Source organism: Argiope bruennichi, chromosome 5 (assembly GCF_947563725.1).
Source record: "Argiope bruennichi chromosome 5, qqArgBrue1.1, whole genome shotgun sequence".
Lineage (NCBI taxonomy): Eukaryota > Metazoa > Arthropoda > Arachnida > Araneae > Araneidae > Argiope > Argiope bruennichi.
The window spans coordinates 78,944,961-78,963,916 of NC_079155.1; the positions used below are offsets into that span (position 1 = coordinate 78,944,961).

The 18,956-nt window shown below is 24.9% G+C and overlaps 1 protein-coding gene across 1 annotated transcript; it reads right to left on the reverse strand.

Annotated features, from left to right (window-relative positions):
• Positions 1-2,259: 2,259 nt before the first annotated feature.
• On the reverse strand, positions 2,260-17,873 carry LOC129968888 (pre-mRNA-processing factor 17-like). Its single transcript, XM_056083220.1, has 13 exons — positions 17,605-17,873; positions 13,533-13,619; positions 9,830-9,959; positions 8,921-9,019; positions 7,030-7,172; positions 6,813-6,909; positions 6,225-6,439; positions 5,713-5,860; positions 5,499-5,614; positions 4,854-5,064; positions 4,337-4,437; positions 2,982-3,025; positions 2,260-2,719 (listed from the first exon to the last, which is right to left on the reverse strand). The coding sequence occupies exons 1-13, from the start codon at positions 17,749-17,751 to the stop codon at positions 2,542-2,544; spliced, it is 1,716 nt and encodes a 571-aa protein (XP_055939195.1). The 5' UTR covers positions 17,752-17,873; the 3' UTR covers positions 2,260-2,541.
• Between the last annotated feature and the right edge of the window lie 1,083 nt (positions 17,874-18,956).

Sequence of the window (18,956 nt, forward strand, 5' to 3'; positions counted from 1 at the left end):
GCATGAACTTTTTCCAGGTTAAGTAGAAATAACAATGTCATTGAAAAAAATTGTTTTTAAAGTATAATTTTATGTTTACAATAAAAGAAAATAGTCCTGTTATTAATTTGAAGTATATAGTGAACTCTCATATAATTGAATTAATATAACAATGATGAAAGCATTGTACTAATTATCAAGTGATAAAACATTCCCATATAATCTAGAAGATGGGATATCAACATTTTTATTAGAAAAGCAAATGTACACACTTACCTATTGTTTATATTTGATCAATACAACTGACAGCTGTAAAAGTAATATCTTACAGCAATGTAAGCAGTTACAAATTAGGCATGTTTAACTTGTATAAGTTCATTTCATAATACATGTCCCATATATTTCATATTTATTAATTACCTGAAACATGTTTATAGCTTTATATGAGAGTTTACTATTTAGAATTAATTTCTGATAAAAAGACCTTATTCTGTAAGTTATTTCTTATAATTAATTAATGGCATTAATTATTTTTTAAATTATAATGTTCATTTATAATAAATAAAACATAAACAGCACTGTGGCTAAAAAATTAACTTCTGTTGAATTATTCTTACTCATATAATGGGGATTAATCTAATAAGAAAAAAAATTATTTCAGATCTCCCACAAATATATTTTAACTATGCTTTTATTCTTTGTGCTATAGTTATATATTCCAGCATAACAGTAATGACAATCCTTCCAACAGTTTGCTAAACTCAAAATATGATCCTTATTTGTGTTGGATCCTTATGTTGAAAAAAATGCTGGACTGTTTTTAATTGTTTTAGATTGAAAATGGAATGCAGTAGAAAAATTTTGGTTATGAAAATAAACATTACTTTCATTATACTCTTCAATTACAGTAAGCAATAAAGTTTAGTGAGTCATTCCAATTTGGAATAATTAAATTTGCCAAAAAAAAAAAAAAACTGTATTCCATTTTTATAATTATTTACTTTCTTCTGTATGTATCTAGATAAGTTTATTCAGAAAGTTTTAAGAATGTTCCTCTGAGATTATACAGTACAATTCCTATTATTTTAATTTCAACCATCTGGATCACTTTGAGTAAACAAAAATTTTCAACTTAAACTTATTAAGACAGGAAAGCAACTGGTTTTGATTGATATATTGAAGCATTGACACTTTAATTCAATATATAAGAATACAAAATGTAAATTACATTGCTTTTGTTGTCATTAAATTGATACATTATAAGCATATTTGTGTTTTTCTTTTTAAGAACTTTATTTTTTGTCAATTAACTGAACCTGGTCTCAATTAACCTAAATAATTAGAATTTTATTAAAGAATACTGATTTGCATTTGTTTCAGCTATAAGTCATTTCCTTGGATATACTTAACCATAGTGCTGGTAATTCAGAAACATATGTAACGTAAGTTTTGTTTTGATATCCTTTCTTCAATTGATTTTAGTTCTTTTATCTTTTTACTGAATTTTATGTTCTTCCAAAATATACATACGGAATTTCATTATATTTGTGAATTTTAAAAGTTATTACCAAATTATTTTGTGTAATGTGTGGATGTTGTATTTGATTTTAAGAATAAATGTATAAGTTTTGTTGTTATTCTCACAATAAAAAATAAATTAAATTAACTTTGTAATAGATGTATTTAAAAAAATGTCACAGCAAAGGGTGAAAGAAATTGTTCTGAAAAAGATTGCAACTAGAATTGTTAACACAAGCTTCTGTGTTTGTTTACAGTTTTAAAATATATTGGGTGCCTTACACCAGCATGGCCCAAAAGATAATTTCTAAAACGTTGGAGATAGATAACATCAAATACAGTTTTTTTACGTCATTTTGAACTTGTTTAAATTGTTAACATATATTTAAAAGAGTACTATACTTTTGAGAAAATAATATTTCATTTTTTTTATACAATTCCCTTTCATAATTAATACAATTTTCTTGACATCCCAGTATTTTACATACAAAAGAAAAAAATGTTCTTACATTTTTGCAGCAAAAACTGATTCAGTTATTAAGCTGTATTATTTTATTTCACTGACTGCCTAATCAATCAATGCCCAGTTTCCTACAGGTGACTGTTGGTTGGTCTAAAATAATAAAATTTAAAGCTTCGTAATTCAACCAGTTTTAATTCTAGAAATATTGAAAGTTTTGTTTAAAATAGTAGTACATCAAGAAAATTTTATTAATAAATCAGATGTGAGAAACTTTTCTAAAAAAAATTACAAAGTCTAGATTGTTTTAAAAGTTTTTTATCAACACAATTAAATTTGTAACATTATTTACAGCATTTCCTCTAACATACATCTATTTTTCAATGTTTTAGAAATTAGCTATTGTATCACTATTAGAGTGGATACCTTATATTAAGAAATGGGTTTAAGAAAGCATTTCTTTTATTTGCTTAGTATGGATTTTTTTTAAAATTTATCCTTGCAGAAATAGTAAATATAGCTTTTAAATGATAATAGAATTTATTTACACATTTGTACATTTTCATATAAAGTATTTGCTCATTTCAGTCCCATAACTTCATAGTACCATCCCATCCAGCTGAAACAACTTTTGATGTTTCATGTGGATGCCAAAGAACACTGGAGCAGACATTATCATGTGCTTTAAATTTACTGAACAGTTTTGTTGTTTTCCAGTCCCATATATATACTTTTCCATCAGCATCTCCTGATACAATATAACTGAAAGGTAAAAACATATTTTTACTTGAACTCAGGCCAATAACTATCAACTTAACAACACATATTTTAGAACAGCAAAAAAGTTCATAATTAATCCTATTAATCATTTATCTTATATGTATAAAATATGTGATCACTGCAAAAAAATTATAAATTTAATAGATTATTTTAATAACTAATATGAGGAAATATGTTTTTAATGCTCAAAAATTCAATGCTTTTGTTAACTTTATTAATAATTAATAATGTAAAGCATACATACCTCATATCAGGAGAAAAGTCTAAGCTACAAGCATATCCAGCCACCTGAAAAAGAAAATTATCTTTAAATTCATATTTCTCTCTATATAATTATCTAAATTTTAAGTAATATATATGCTTAATGGTTTTGTTATAAATTAAGATTCTAATTTTTTTTTTAAATTTAATCATAATTAAGCCTTTGAAATCATAGACTTTAAGAAGTTCAATAGGAATATTATACTATATGATTATAAATATCTGGATAATTTTGGCTGAATAGAATGTATATTTATAATGATATAAAAGGGGTTTTTTTTTATTATAAAATGCAGAGCTTTTAACCAAATTTTTAAAGACAAATTTATGTAAAAATTTTATATGATATTTTACAAATTTTTGTAGACTATAGATTTAGGCTCACTAAGAAATCCAGTTTTGAGAAATTAAACATGTGAATTTAATTAGAATGTTGAATTTGAAATGCATGTCATTGACAGAATTTACTAGTTTGCTTTCACAAAAAATAACACATTGCAGAAATATTCCACAAACTACGGAACAATCTTCCTCAGAGGCCAGTGTGTCATTGTAACAAAAACTGCTCCACTTCTTATTGGTAAATAATATATCTGTAGGCTAAGCAAATCAAAGAGATGGATGATTTTTATTATATATTAAATTTATAAATAATAGTATTTTATCTTTATAATTGTATGAAGATTCAAAATATGCTAATAACTGTTTAAAAAATACCAGTTTGTGAAAAACTTTCAACGCATAGGAATCAATTGAAATTCAACTTTATGTAATGCCAATATTTCTCTTGGTCTATATATCTGGCATAGAAATGTGCTGTCTTGCATATGAGTAATTTCCACGGCATTTATATTCAATACAATACTATGCTAGTTTATTCTCATACATTTTGTTAAGTTTCAGATAATTTGGCTGAAAACTTTACATATTATAAGCAAACATGCAGTATATTACACATATATTCTGAATTTCATAAAATTTTCTCAAAATTTAAGATATCCACCATCTTAAAATGATAGTTTGTCAAGAATATTTTATTAAATATGAGTGATAGGACTGGAAGTTATTTTCCATCATGATTTTCATAAGTGAAAAGATTTCATTAATAATCGACCTTTTAACAGTTTTAACTAATAATTTTCTGCAAGTATTTTTAAGACATGAGGCTAAAACATAACAGTTCCATAATCTAAACATTATTTTAATTAATCTTAAAACTGATTAGATAATGTATGTCTCATTAGTAGTCATAGTAATTTGTGATGCTATTGCTTCTCCAGAATAATAGAATATTTTATATTGTCATTTAAAATTCAAAGTAGAAATATAAATTATTACCATGTGTCCTGTAAATGTTTTCTTCCTGTTCAACTTGAATCTGTTTAAAGCTGAGAAAACCATTATTTTGTTATCCATGGACTGACATGCTAACCATTTTCCTATAAATTCAAAACAAAACAAAAAATTAGTTAAAGAAGAAATATTTTTCCAAATTTTGATAATTTCCTCTCTTATTTTTATAAAAGACAATGATATTATTTTTTTAACTTTTCACACTGATGCTTATATAATATTTTTTATTTAGCTAGTAATACTTAGAAAATTATTTTATACTTTTTGGTGTTGAAAAGTGACTAGTGGATTTGTTGATACAATTTAAATAATATGATAAAATATTCAATAAAAATAATAAAGCTTCTTATAGGATTTTTTTAAAATTTTTTACAAAGAAAAGGAACTTAATCATTAGGAAACAAAATGGGGCAAATTATAAGTAAGGAATATACAGAATTATTCTACATTACAATTTTAATTATCATGATATTTTCTTTAAAAAAATGTAATCAATTCATACCATTGGGTGATAAAGTGACAGCTGGCATTGAGTGCATGGTTGGGTCTGCAATATACTTCATATCAACAGGTATGTCCCATTCCCAGACACGCAAACTTTTATCATCAGATGTTGAAACAAAACGACGATTCTCGTCAACGAAAGTTATAGTGTTTACTGCTCCTAAGTGACGATCATACTCTTGTACAATTTCATTTGAATTGATGTCCCACTGAAATAAGATAGTAAAAAACATCTCATTTTATAAAAAATTAACAATCTTTTTAAGAATAACTGAACATATATAACAAAATTGTACATTAATGATGATTTCCTAGGATAAATATTTTAATATTCCAGAAAAAATGAGATTATATCATGGAACTTTTTTTCCCCCCAAATAGCATTCTCAGCAGATAGAATAACTATTAATGTAAACTCTTTGAAAATTTGAGCAATTTATTAAAAGCATGAAGTTGAAATAAAGTCTACCAACACATGAATTTACACTTATATAAAATTGTAGAATTTATGCAAAAGTATTGAAGGGGATAAATAAACTTTACAACTATGATTTATGTAAATTAAATCATAAGATGTTTTTAGATGCAAGATTAATTTTTTGTAATTAAAAAAGGACATATACAAAGAGAAAAACTGACTTACACAAACTATTTTTTTATCAGATGTACCAGCAACAAAAAGATGCTGTTTATCATCATCTGGATTAAATTTCACACAATAAGGAATTTTTCTATTTGAAAATTGTCCTAAGCATTTTCCTGTAAAAGAAATTAATAATTTACCATGACTAAAACAGTATCATTACTTTGGAAGAGAAAGTGGAATTTAAAAATAAAAGCACAAAAATTTAACATACCTGTTTCTGTATCCCACAATTTTACATCTCTGTCATAGCCAGCAGATAAAAATTGAGTTCCAGCATTATTAAAGCATATATCTCTAACAGCTTGTTTATGACCAATGTAAGTTCTGATGCATCTCCTTTCATTATAGACTTCCCAAAGCTGTAAAATGAATGAAGATAATATCAACATCTTAGGAGAGGATGTCATATATATAAAAAAAGATTAAGTAATTTTTTTAGTTTTTAGTAATTAAGAATTATTACACTTTTCTAAAAGTTATTGGTTTCAGTTAAATTTTCTGATAGCAGCTAATAAGATATTAATCATTGGCATTTTTAAGGATAGTAAATAAGACTTATTATAAGTCTTAAACAGATATATATTCCACTTCTATAACATACAAAAACATATTTTCTTATAATTGACAATATTTTTGTGCATGAATTTAAAAAAAAAAAATTGCAGAAGGAATAGATTCAAAATGGATCTTCTACATAAACAAGAAATACTTAAAGTTAAGTACCTTTACTCTGCAATCCATACTACAAGATAACAACAAGTGAGCTGACTTGGGAAACCATTTGATAGCTGAAATGCCTTTTGTATGACCTGACCAAGTATGGAGAAGTTTCTTGGGGATAAAACATTTTTCTGGTGGATCTTCTGATTTAAGATTGACACCAACATCTTGAGGAACATGAAGAAATGATCTTCCTTGATAATCATATGCATCTTTGACTAGAATAAATTAAAAAGTCCCAGTTAAAAATATTCCTAGAAAACATGTTAAGATACTGCAAATTTTGTCCATTTTTTTTTTTAATTATTGCAGGAAACATTTGTAAATAAATATAATCAGTAGAGCATCTATAAGATTGTTTTAATTAAATATAATTTCAATTTAATACAAAATACTAACTTTATTTAGAAATATTAAATTTGAGAGTATTCACATTTTAAAGATAAATAGAATCTGTATTTTTTTTAAAAATTCATATATTATATTAAATATATTAAAAGTTATTATTAAATATATTAAAAGTTTTTTTTTAGTTAAAATTATTTTACAAACATTTCTTAAATTATTATGAGTAAATGAATATAAACATACTGTGAAGTATCGATTTTTCGTCCATTGCTTTGTCCTCTGTAACTTTTCCACGTTTTTGTCTTTTTGCTAAAATTTCTTCTAATTCTTCCTGTTCTTCCTATACAAAAATTTAAGGAAATATTTTAGAAAAGATAAAACTACTATGGAGAAATTTAAAAAAAAAATTGTATTATATTAAGTAAAATAAAAGGAGACTAAATATTGTTATATCTTTTACCTCAGATGGCCTCATAACTCTTTTTTCATCAATATAACCACCCCAAGGTCCAAGAAAACCATCTATATCTGATGCATCTGCATTCTTTTTTCGTTTCCGTTTATCACCATCCCTTTCTTTTACTTTATCAAACACAGTAACTTCTAAAAAAACAACAATTACTATGAAATATATATTTATGCATAAAATAATGCATCAAGTTTTGCCACAACAAAAGAGAAGATACCCTTAATTTTGATAAAATTTATTATTTATTTAATAGTGAGAAACTGCTGCAAAATTAAGAAAAATACTTGAATTTAAAAAAATTATGCATCTTTTTACATGTATGCATGCATACATAAATCTACATATTTTATATATGTATTCTTTAAATTTTAATGAATAATGTCTTCAACTGTAAAACAAATTTAGTCTTTTTTGGTTTTAACAAAAATATAAAAATGATCACAAAACTGTTAAAAACTATCAATGTCAAAAAATTAAGCCAACATTTATAAAATAAAGAATTGTAATCTTGTTCAACATTTCTTAAAATTAAGAAATCACTAGTTCATTTAAATGGATACATTATTTCAAAAAACAATATTGATGTAGAATCTTAGCATTATGAAAAAATTTTGTATTTGATTTTTATATATGTAGTAACAAAGATTTCATTATGACTGGGATAGAAAGTGTAAGTTTCCTCTTGCATTAACTTACAATATTTAATAATTTTATTTCTAATCTTATAAAGTTAAGAACGAAAGCATTCCAAAATGGCTACCATCATAAAATTGATAAAACAATGCCATGTTCTAAATGAGTTTTGTAAACTAATTTTTAATAGAAAAAATTAACAGTATTCAGAAATGGCTAGACTATAAAAAAAATTATCTTATTTCTTCTTATTGCTTTAAAAATTTCTTATTGCTCCTTGTAAATGCCCCTTTTTTTTTTTTTAAGTTTAACATTAATAAAGACCTGCTTTATAACTAATATATATATTATAAGATTATATATAATAATCTTAAGCTTTAAAAAATGACATAAAACATATTTATATATTTTAACAAAGAAATGGAAAATGCTTTAACAATTCCTAATTTTCATAAATAAATAAATAAAAAAAAAAAAATCCTGAAGCTAAGAAATGGTTAAGTTTGTTAGAAGCAAAAGAGAAAACACACACACTCAGTTGAAGCATTTATTTTTTAAAATATTCTTTGGAGCTAATCAGAGGGACATTGCTTCAAAATTTAAGAAACTCATCAAATGAACGATCTTATTCAATGAACTGCTTTAAATATGTTTGTTATTTTGATAACGGACACTTTTATTGATTTTAAAAAAATCAAGTCATAACTTTTATTGTTGAATATCTTCCTGCGATATTCATGAAATCACTAACAAAATATTGCTGAAATGGCAGTATTGTAAGTAACATAGGCAAAAAAAAAAAAAAAAAAGTTTGGATATAGGAAAATTTCATTACATCAATAATAAATTTTTCTAAATTATCCATAATTATAACTATTTAATTTTTAAAATTCTAACATAGAGTGGTTATATATTAAACATGTTTAATTCACAATATTCCAGAATGCCTAGTATTCATATCCTGAATATATCAAATTGCAGCAGGTTTCTACAGATCTTGCAAAGATACATTGAATACACAAAGTAATTAGAAATTTGAAAACAAATCAAAATAAGTAAATTTATCATTTATAAAAAGCATTGTTAAATTATATGAAAAATTAAGCATACTAGTTTCAGACAGACTAAACTTATATTAAACTGAATTTATCTTCAATTAAATTTGTATTAGAATTTAAAAATATATTAATCACATCATATGCGCTATTTATTTTACCAAGCAAAAAAAGAAAGAAAGAAAGTTTATTACTGTCTTCAACAGTTTCAGAATCTTCTTTCGCAGGATCAGATGTAATAAGTTTATCTTTTGTTTTTTCTGCATCATTCAAACTAGGATCAACAGCATAACCTAAATAAAAGAAAGATTGAAAAATTACATAATATTTAGTTTTTAAATATCTTATGTAAGGTAAAATCAATAATTTATTTAAATGATCAACACAAATTTCACTCATGTAGCGATATTTGTTCAGTTTGACTACTTTAACAGACAAACATCATTGAAAAATGTATTAGTTTAAATTCCAAGTGTTTAAATTATTCATTGACTTTTAAGTATCATTTTCACTCTTGGAGATTCAGCCCAGATAATCAGAATCAACTGAATAATCCTTTTATATATGCATTTATTTATTTATTTTTAAAGAAGAAATTGAATGAAAATATATTTCTAAGGAAAAAAGATTTGGTGGAAATTTTAACATTTTTATGGCTATATAAAAGAAAAAACATAATTGTTTGCATAAGCTGCATACAAAATACACACAAGTTTAACTTCAAATAATTGAAAATAATCAGGCCACAAATTGAAATTCTTATTGCATTCTAATTTAATCTGCATTGTTACTGCAAAGCGTGTAGTTAAGCAATATATTAAAATATTTGTACAAATAAACTAAAATGATAGTCAATAGTTGGATATTTAATTTGTTTGTTTTGATAATATATTTTTAATCTGGTTTTAACAAGACAAAAAGTTAATAGTTATACTTTAGATAATATGAAAAACTGGAAAGTTTAAAGATTTCCCAGATATAGCATTTTATAACATTAACAATGATAATAAAAATATTTAAAAACTTAAAGAAAAGACATCACTGTAAAACATTGAGTCATTTTTTAAACAAATTGGCAGTCATTTTCATTTGGAGAAACTTACCATAACTTGCAAAAGTTCTACGTTGACATTCAAAATGAAAATCACTTATATTTGCAGGTTCAACAAAACCAGCTAGAGTATTCTTATCTGCTTTCTGTTGTTGAGTTTTGAAAGGGTTTTCAGGTCCTGCCTATAAAATATAAGTTTAAAACATTGTATTTAACATAATTTTTTGTGTACTATGTTCTTAAATTTACATTAAAACAAAGTATAAAAAAACAACAATTATTTTTTAAAAATGAGAGTTTCTATTTATTTTTACCACAATTTTACCAGATGAAAATAATTAAATCATGCTTTGCAATTAAATCTAATTCTGGATATGGAATGATATTTTGAACAATGAATAAAACAAAAATCTAATAATGGAAATAAAAATTATAACTTATTGATTTTTTTTTAAAAAAAAAAGCTATAAAGATATAAAAAATATATAAACACTTAGCAAATATACCTAAATATATACATATACAAATCGAATATGCCTAAGCTTCAGTCTTAAAGCAACATTTTAAATATAAGTGTTAATTATACAGCAAAACAGAAAACAATCAATGTATAACAAATTAAAATGTTAATAACGTTTCTCTTTTCAAGAGAATTATTTTTAAATAATTAAGTAAAAATAAACACTAATAACATTTATTTAAAAAAAAAAATGTCAATAACATAGTGTCACTCATATTCAGTACAATGCAAATAAACAAATGAATGTCTGAACTTAAGAATGTATTCATATCATAAATCAATAATGAAAACCTTTTGATATAATTCTTATCCTCCAGTATGCAAAAATCCCCCTCTCTACAGTTTCAGCTAAAAAGCTGATTTGTCTAATACTGCTGCAGTTAAGAGGCCCAATATCAAAATGTTATCTACTCCACTAGAAGAATCACTAGATGGTGCAAAAGAGATATTAAGAATATTCAAGAAAGCTATTCCTTTTGTCACTTCTTTTAAATACAAAGGAAAGAACATTTTCAAAATCTATTCAATCTTGAAATTTTGATGAATCTATAGGCTTCTGTATTTGAAAAATCTATTTTTTTGGAATTATGAAATGAGTTTGACAGATAAATAATTTTTAAATCAATATCTGAAAGAAAAACTTCCTTTTGATGGATTTCAATCTTTTTGTCCATTTGAAGTAATTATGAAATCTCAAAAATATAGTAGCCAGCTCTTGCATACTAATTAATAATATGATGCTTCAGTTTTTTAACACCAGAATCATAGAAAAGTATCCTATTTTGAATGAAATATTTGTTAGTCTGTCTATCAGTAGGTAAGTGAATATAGTAATTCAAAACTTTATGAAAAAGAAAAAAAAAAAAAAAAAAAAAGAATGTATGTGATCTTATTACTAAAACTGTAGATCTGTACCAAGTGGAAGAAAAAAAGACATTCAATATGTATATTTCATTTTCTTTCTTAGACTAATACTAGAAAAATACAAGTGTTTATTTTGACTCCAAATAAATTTCGAACATTCAAACTTCCTTTGCTTATTCTTCCATTTTTTTTTTATTTATTTATAGATTTATTCCTAATTATACATTATGAATGTGGAGAATAAATATTATTTATTTTTGCTTATTATATGGAAACTATAAATGTATACACCTGGAAAGACAGACTATGATAATTTTAAGAACTGAAAAATACTATGGACTTCAATGACTTGAAATTCTTCTCTGCACTATTTATCTTTTATTTCACAGACATTTGAATATGGTTGATCGGAAGGAGTATAAATAAATAGAGATGGTAGCAAAAAAACACTTACAGTTCTTGTATTTAAAAACATTTGTGTTTTTGTAATAAATGATATTCATTTCTTCACTTCTTTAACATATATTTTACCTCATGCTGCCATAAAGACTTTTTGTTAAAAGAAATCTATAGGAATATTTTTTATATGTATGAAATTGATTTAGGTTTGGATGTAAAATCAAATTTATCTCAAAATTAACATATTGTTGATGATGACGGTGCGTAAGCTTAGCAGAAGAATGCTGATTTTTTAAAGAAATGAAGAAAATTTATTCATAAACATTGATATTCAACAAGCAAGTACTTCATGAAAAATAAGTCAAAGATTAGAATAAAATAGTTTCAAAAGCAAAATAGAGTACTAAAAAAAAAATCAAAAATATCTCTATTGAAAATGAGAAAAACTGAAAAGGCATTACAGAATCTATACAGATATATATCTTCAGATGCTTTTATTTCTAAAGGTTTTTCTAAGGAGAAAGCAACTTGGAATCTAAATAATGATTAACAATAACTTAATAATTAATTAAATAACAATAATAATGATTTATAACTGATCCAAAGAAATCACAATATGACCTAAAATTACAGGATTAAAATTACTTTGAACAGATCAATTTATTATAGTAACAGAGACCTGGAAATGTTAAGTGAAAATTGTTTGCTTTGTTACAATGCAAGTCAAAGCATATCAATAAATTCACAATTCTTAAAAATAAAAAAATCAGTTCATTTAAATACTACAGACTTTAAAAATTAGATAATCTCAGGGTTGATTTTGGAATAGAAACTTTTATTCATTCACAATATCTGTTTAATAAATTTTCATAATTAGGGGAAAATACAAATAGATCTATTGATGAAAGTGTTCAAGAACAAGTAATATAAGTCTCTGCAGAAGTTTTTCATAATATTAGAAGGAAGATATAACGTAATTGTGTGTGTGTGTGTGTGTGTGTGTTTACATCTTAAAAGTAGTAAGAATGTTATAGTGTAAGAGTTTCATTGGCAATGTAAAAAGAAAAAATTAGCTAAATAACTGAAGAAAAAAAAGGAAGAATTACATTCAAACAAAATGCTCGTGCATAATAGCACCATTGATTGATGGCATGCCAAAAAAGGAATCAAAATATAAGATTAAATATATTATAAAAACTTAGTTTAGCATGAAAGGATTTTGACCTTTTAAAAAAAATAATCAAAATAGCTGTTTCCAGGATGCACTGATACACTATATTGTGTTACTGTATGAGAAAGTCAAATGGGGGAAAAAATACTGGATAGTTCTCTTACTACCTCTTAATCTTTATTTAAAAATAAAAAAAAATATTTAAATAGTTTCTTGCTTTCTATAGCTAATTTTGAACCTCTGTTTGTGACTCAGATTTCCAATAGCTTTTTATTCAAAAAGTGGGCAACTGTATCTACATTATTTATTTGATTCTTCAATTTGTTATTTATTGTGAGCTTTTATTATTAATGTTCATCAATACTTATTCTTTATCTTAAAGAAGAACAATCCATAGATAATGTATTTTATAAATAACCAATTATTTCTCAGAGGTAATAAACATGGGTTAGAGCAATTTTTACCAAATTTAATTTTGTTAAATTTAATGTTAAAAAATATACAAAAACAAAATTATAACCAACAATACATTATAATATGAAAGGAGGGATAGGAATACAAAGAATTTATGTTAAATTGAAAAAATGATATTTGAAAATTATCGGAGATAAATCTCTCTAATCAAAATAATTAAGCAACACGAGTATGTGCGTGTACATGTATATATACCATCAAACAGAAACATAATATTTTTTATAAACAAAACAAATTATTTTTTAACCAACTGAACATGTATAACATAATTATGTGAATTTTCACTGTTTTTCCTGAAAGCAATTTCAAATCACAGGATTTACTTACTACTGGAGCATACAATTCTTCATATTTTGGATTATAACTTATTGTTCGGCTCAGAGGATCAACACAGAGTGCTTTGTCAAATTTCTCCTAAAAAATAAATATCAATTCAATTAAACATTAGAAACAAGCATGCTGTATTTTGTATATTAATAAAAAAAAAATCATTTAAAAATTCAGATACCCACCACATCTTAAAACTTCAACTGATGAAAAAAATATATATAAAAAGACATCACTATGTATTGACTTTCAGATATTATATTTCACCTCTTTACAACATGCATATCATATTAATGAATGGTTTCATTTAAATATCTCTGTTTTAAAATACATGAAAGTAAAATTTCATCTAAATATGTCTACATATTTTTATAAAAAATCTGTTAACTAGTATGCAAAAAGAAATTAAATGACTTCATGTAGTTTAAAAATAAATTAATTGGTTAGATACATGCATACCATTTTTTATTTGTTTTAAAAATTCTCCTATTGTAAAAATCAAATTTAATTTCTACTTAACCTCAAGTTAATGTTATTATAAAAGACATGAAAGGATAAATTCCACTAGTAATTTTAATTGTAATAGAAATTTTTTAATAATTTCAATTTAAGGCATTTCCACAATAAATGAATATATATTTTTATAAAATTACAAAGTAAATACAAAAGATATATGTATATCAACTGAATTCATTGTTATAGAAAATTTTTAATAATTTCAATCTAAGACATGCCACAATAAATTAATATTTTTTTTTTTTTTACAGAGTTACAAAGTAAATATAAAAGATATATGGATATCAACTAGGGATTGCAATATAGGTATACCGAATACCAGTATTTTGAGCCATTTGTACAATTTTGTAATATCAGTAATCACAAGTTTAAATACCGTTTTTTAGGTATTTACTAGATTTTTTTAAAAATTATCTCCACTATTTGTTCAGGGATCGCCAACATAGCAAAATATACGTTTTTGTTTATATGTGTCCCTAACGGGCGAAATCAATTAGACTGAATATGAAGTTGCATCATACAATCAAGAGAAGCAATAAAATACTGTTTGACAATGGACTGTAAAACCCTCCTTGCTTTTGTGCATGCGTTAAGATGGGTTTAATTCGACAAAATAGAGGTGAGAGGAAAGATGAAAGGAGGAGATGGTTAGATTTAACAATGAAGACTCGCAGTTTTATGAGACGTAAACATTACAGATAATAAGTAATACAGAAGGAAAAAAGTATTAATGCATAGTAAAATATTTCAGAGCAATTTTTATTTAATATAAGGGACATAATTATTAAATTATGAAGAATAAATAAAAATTCTGTTTTTCAAATTTGGTAATTACTTTTTTACAAAATAATAATGATATTTTTTATATTAAGAGGCTTCTTTTTATATGTTATTAAATTTTTTCAGGAATATGTAAATTCCCTGTTTTCTGCTTCTTGGTCACAATATTTAATGATATTATGCAAAATTTTCTTCATACCATTCCTGAAAACTTTTTTATCACTTTTGGCTACACATATCAATAAGAAATTTTGAGTTAAAATAAAATGCTGTCAGAAATAACACAACACTCACATACACATGAAAAAAATTCAACTAAAATGTATCTAATAGGGGGAATCCAAGGTCATATAGAATTCAATTAGGAGTAATGGATGTATTATACCAAAGAAATAAAGAACAGAAGAATCCAAATACTGTGGATATAGAAACTTCAGATTCCGACTTTGAATAGAGTGAGAGTGATATTGACAATGAGGATAATGACAATGTAATTGTTCAAGAAGATATTGCTAAAGAGGATGAAATATTAACCCATCAAGAATTGTTTCCTATAATTTATAAAGTTCGAAAAATTGTTAAGATATTTAAACATTCCCCTACAAAAAATGCCATATTACAAAAATATATACTAACTGAAAATAAAACAGATAACAGAAAATAAACAGATAATAAATAAAATAAAACAGAAAATAAACAAATAAAATATTAATATTAGATTCTTAAACACATTGGAACAGTTTAATTCTAATGATGGAGTTTAATCCTAATTTTTTTTGAAACTGAGAAATCCAATCCAAAAAGCAATAATCAACTTAAACCTGCAAATTCATTTTTCAGATAGTGAAATCGACTTAATATACAGAACTGTATCAGCTCTACTTCCAATAAAACTGGCTGTTGAGGGATTATGTCTGAGAGATTCTAATTTATTAACAGCTAATGCAACAATAAATTTCATGTTGCTGAAAGAGCAGCACATATCACTATCTAAAGAATTGTATGTTACATTAAAAAATCGCATAGAAGAAAGGCATACCGAAATAGAAAATGTCTTATGGTATTACATAATTATATTGGTATGGTATTACATAATATAATTATTGGTATGGTATTTACATAGTTATAATAATTTTAAAAATGAAAATGAAGAAAAGAGACTAAAAATTCAAATCTGATTTAGTTTATAGTAAATTTTCTTAAAATTTTTTACCCACAAACCTATTTACATTCAGAAGAATTTGGCACAGTTATCGAAGCTTATGGTGACATTAATGTCGATAGTGAAAAGGAATTGTCTCTTGAACAAAAATTAGAATTAACAAAAAAAATTTCAACAAACCGAAATACAATACAGAAATCAGCTATATCCAAAACCATTGGACGAGAAATCGATTAATTTGAAGATGAGAGATTAAGAGATAAATATTTCGAAAAAGTATATCGCGCATTGCTAACAATACCACCATCTAGCATAGATGCCAAAAGAGTATTTTTGACAGCTGGTAATTTTTGCACAAAATTACGTTCCAGGCTTAATGACAGTACAATTTATGCATTTTGTTTCTTAAGATAACATTTCAAAAATTTGTAATAGTACCACAGACTGAATAGTTATATTTACACTTTTTTGTGATTTAAATAAATAAGATTATTAATTTATGTTTTTTGTGATTCTTTATATAATGTTATAATTTATAAGTTACAAACATTATTTTTTGTGATATTTACACTGTCCAATAAAATTGGCAAATAAAACAAAGAAACACTTGTGTGTTCTTTCTTTTACAAAAATTTCTACTACCGGTATTAAAACTGGTATCACGGAATTAAGATCTAAAAAATACTGAATACTGGTATTGAACTTTTGTTCCGAAATTGCAATCACGAATATCAACTGAATGATATTGGCAAACTTTAGAACTAACTGCATGCCATAGACAATCATTAATTATGAATGACCCTATTAGAGTGTAATCTTCATAATTTTTCTGATGATTGATCATTGTGGTTTGGTTTATATACAAGTCCCATACAAAAAGCTTCACTAGCATTCAATCAGTAGAATCTTTCTTAAAACTCAAATAACAAAACAAAATTGTGTGTTTGCCTTGTATCTAACAAATTAGCTGGCCACAGTAATAATTCAAAATATAAAATAATTTGTTGAGAGAAATTGAAGAATGAATTATCATCAAGTTTTAGAATAATAATGCCAAAATTAGAAACAAAAATAGGTAATTTTTCAAAATTCAATATTTTAATGGAATCATAAATTTGCATAGTAAACTAAAAATACTATTTTCAATTTCACAAAAGAAATATATTGAATCTGGTCACTATTATTCAGGTTTGTTCGATTAGAATTATTCTTGTAAATAAAATATTGTAACAATTAAATGAATACATATATATTAAATGATATTTAAAGTTAAAAGTCATATTAGTCTCATAGTTCACTTGTAACAAAACAATTATAGACAAACAATGTAAAATAAGTCTTTCACTGACAATAAGCATATATTCAATCTATTTAAGCAATAAATATTTTATTGATAAAATGTGCATAGTTATTTAATTTCATAAGTTTAATTTTAATAAATCGTAATAAAGTATATTCATATAAACTTTAATTACTGCATAAAAATACAAAACAATAATAATTTAAGAGTAATACTATAAACAGAAACAATTTTCGATCCTATACGTTATATTTAAGTTTCATCGCATTATAAAATGGAAAAATAGTAAAAATAATCCATATGCATATACGAACCTTATATTCAACCAAAGGAGCAGCATTTATATTGAATTTACTTTTAAGTTCTATAATGCTTTTGGTACTATCTGGGATTTCAGTTGCATCGTCAGCGGAAACATCGCTGTCACTTCCATAATCCTTTATCATAGATATTGCGGCCATTTTCCAAATGTTGAAAGAAATGTCACAATACCATATAATACAGAATATCGAATTTCAAACCAAAATTTAAAATAAGAACAAGATTGATTGTATGCTTTGCAATGTTTTGTTTACTTGTTAAGAATGGCTTTCTTGATTTCAGTTCAGTTCAAGAATCATTCAAACTCTATTATTCAAAAATGTTATACATTTTATAACTGAATGAAACAATTTATAAATTCAACAGAGTCATAAAATTTGAAATCTTATTCTCAATCTCCGCTGAACTGTTTCTAAAAAATATCTTTTTTGCCTTTTTTTTCATCTCATATGAAATTTATTTCGGGAGTTTAGTTTCTCAAAGGATCGACAATAGCATAAGTCAGTAGTCCCTTTAAATCATATCCAAATTACAAGTTCTGATACAGCATTTGAAGCATTTTAAAATTATAAAACTTCTTTTATTTTATTCAATGCTAGATTCCAAATTTTCCCAGAATTTCATCCAAATATTACAATTAAATTCCCAGTACTGCACAAAATTCTTTTCGAAAAGCTGGAAGGCAAAAATAAATTCCTTATAATCTAAGATAATGTTTTGAAATTCCTTTCAATCGTTTGACAAAAACAAGACAAATGGGCTTCTCGAAACATTCTCGCATTCTCTTCAATTAATTTTTCACTTTCTCCACATAAAATTGCGGATTTTGATAATGCTTCGAGAATACCTTGCAAAGTGTTGGTGAACGATAGTTACAAAATACAGATCTTTAGCGTTAACTAGCAATTTAATTGAATGCACATGTGTATTAACATCAAAATTTGTCACGGAACTGCAGTTATAAACAACATACTGAATTTCATTGATATCAGTCAGTATGTTTACGAACTATCGCGTTTACATACATGCGAAGTATGAACAGTCAATCATTTAATAGCCTTGGTTTAAAATTTGATGCGAATCTATATTTTAGATGTTAAACCTAAATTTAAGGTACATAGCTCTTTGCGTTTTGCAATTATCGAGTTCATTTGTACTCAAGCATTCAGCCATTGTTTAAATTTTGTTCAAAACTTGATAGAAATCTACAAATTTTGTCTTAAAATTCATATAAAACTTTTGATTTATATAATTCAAAACGTTTTTGAGTTATCGTGTTGCAAACAGATAAATAGACTGATTAACAAGTAGACATAATATAAAAAAAATACCTTTAAGACAGTAG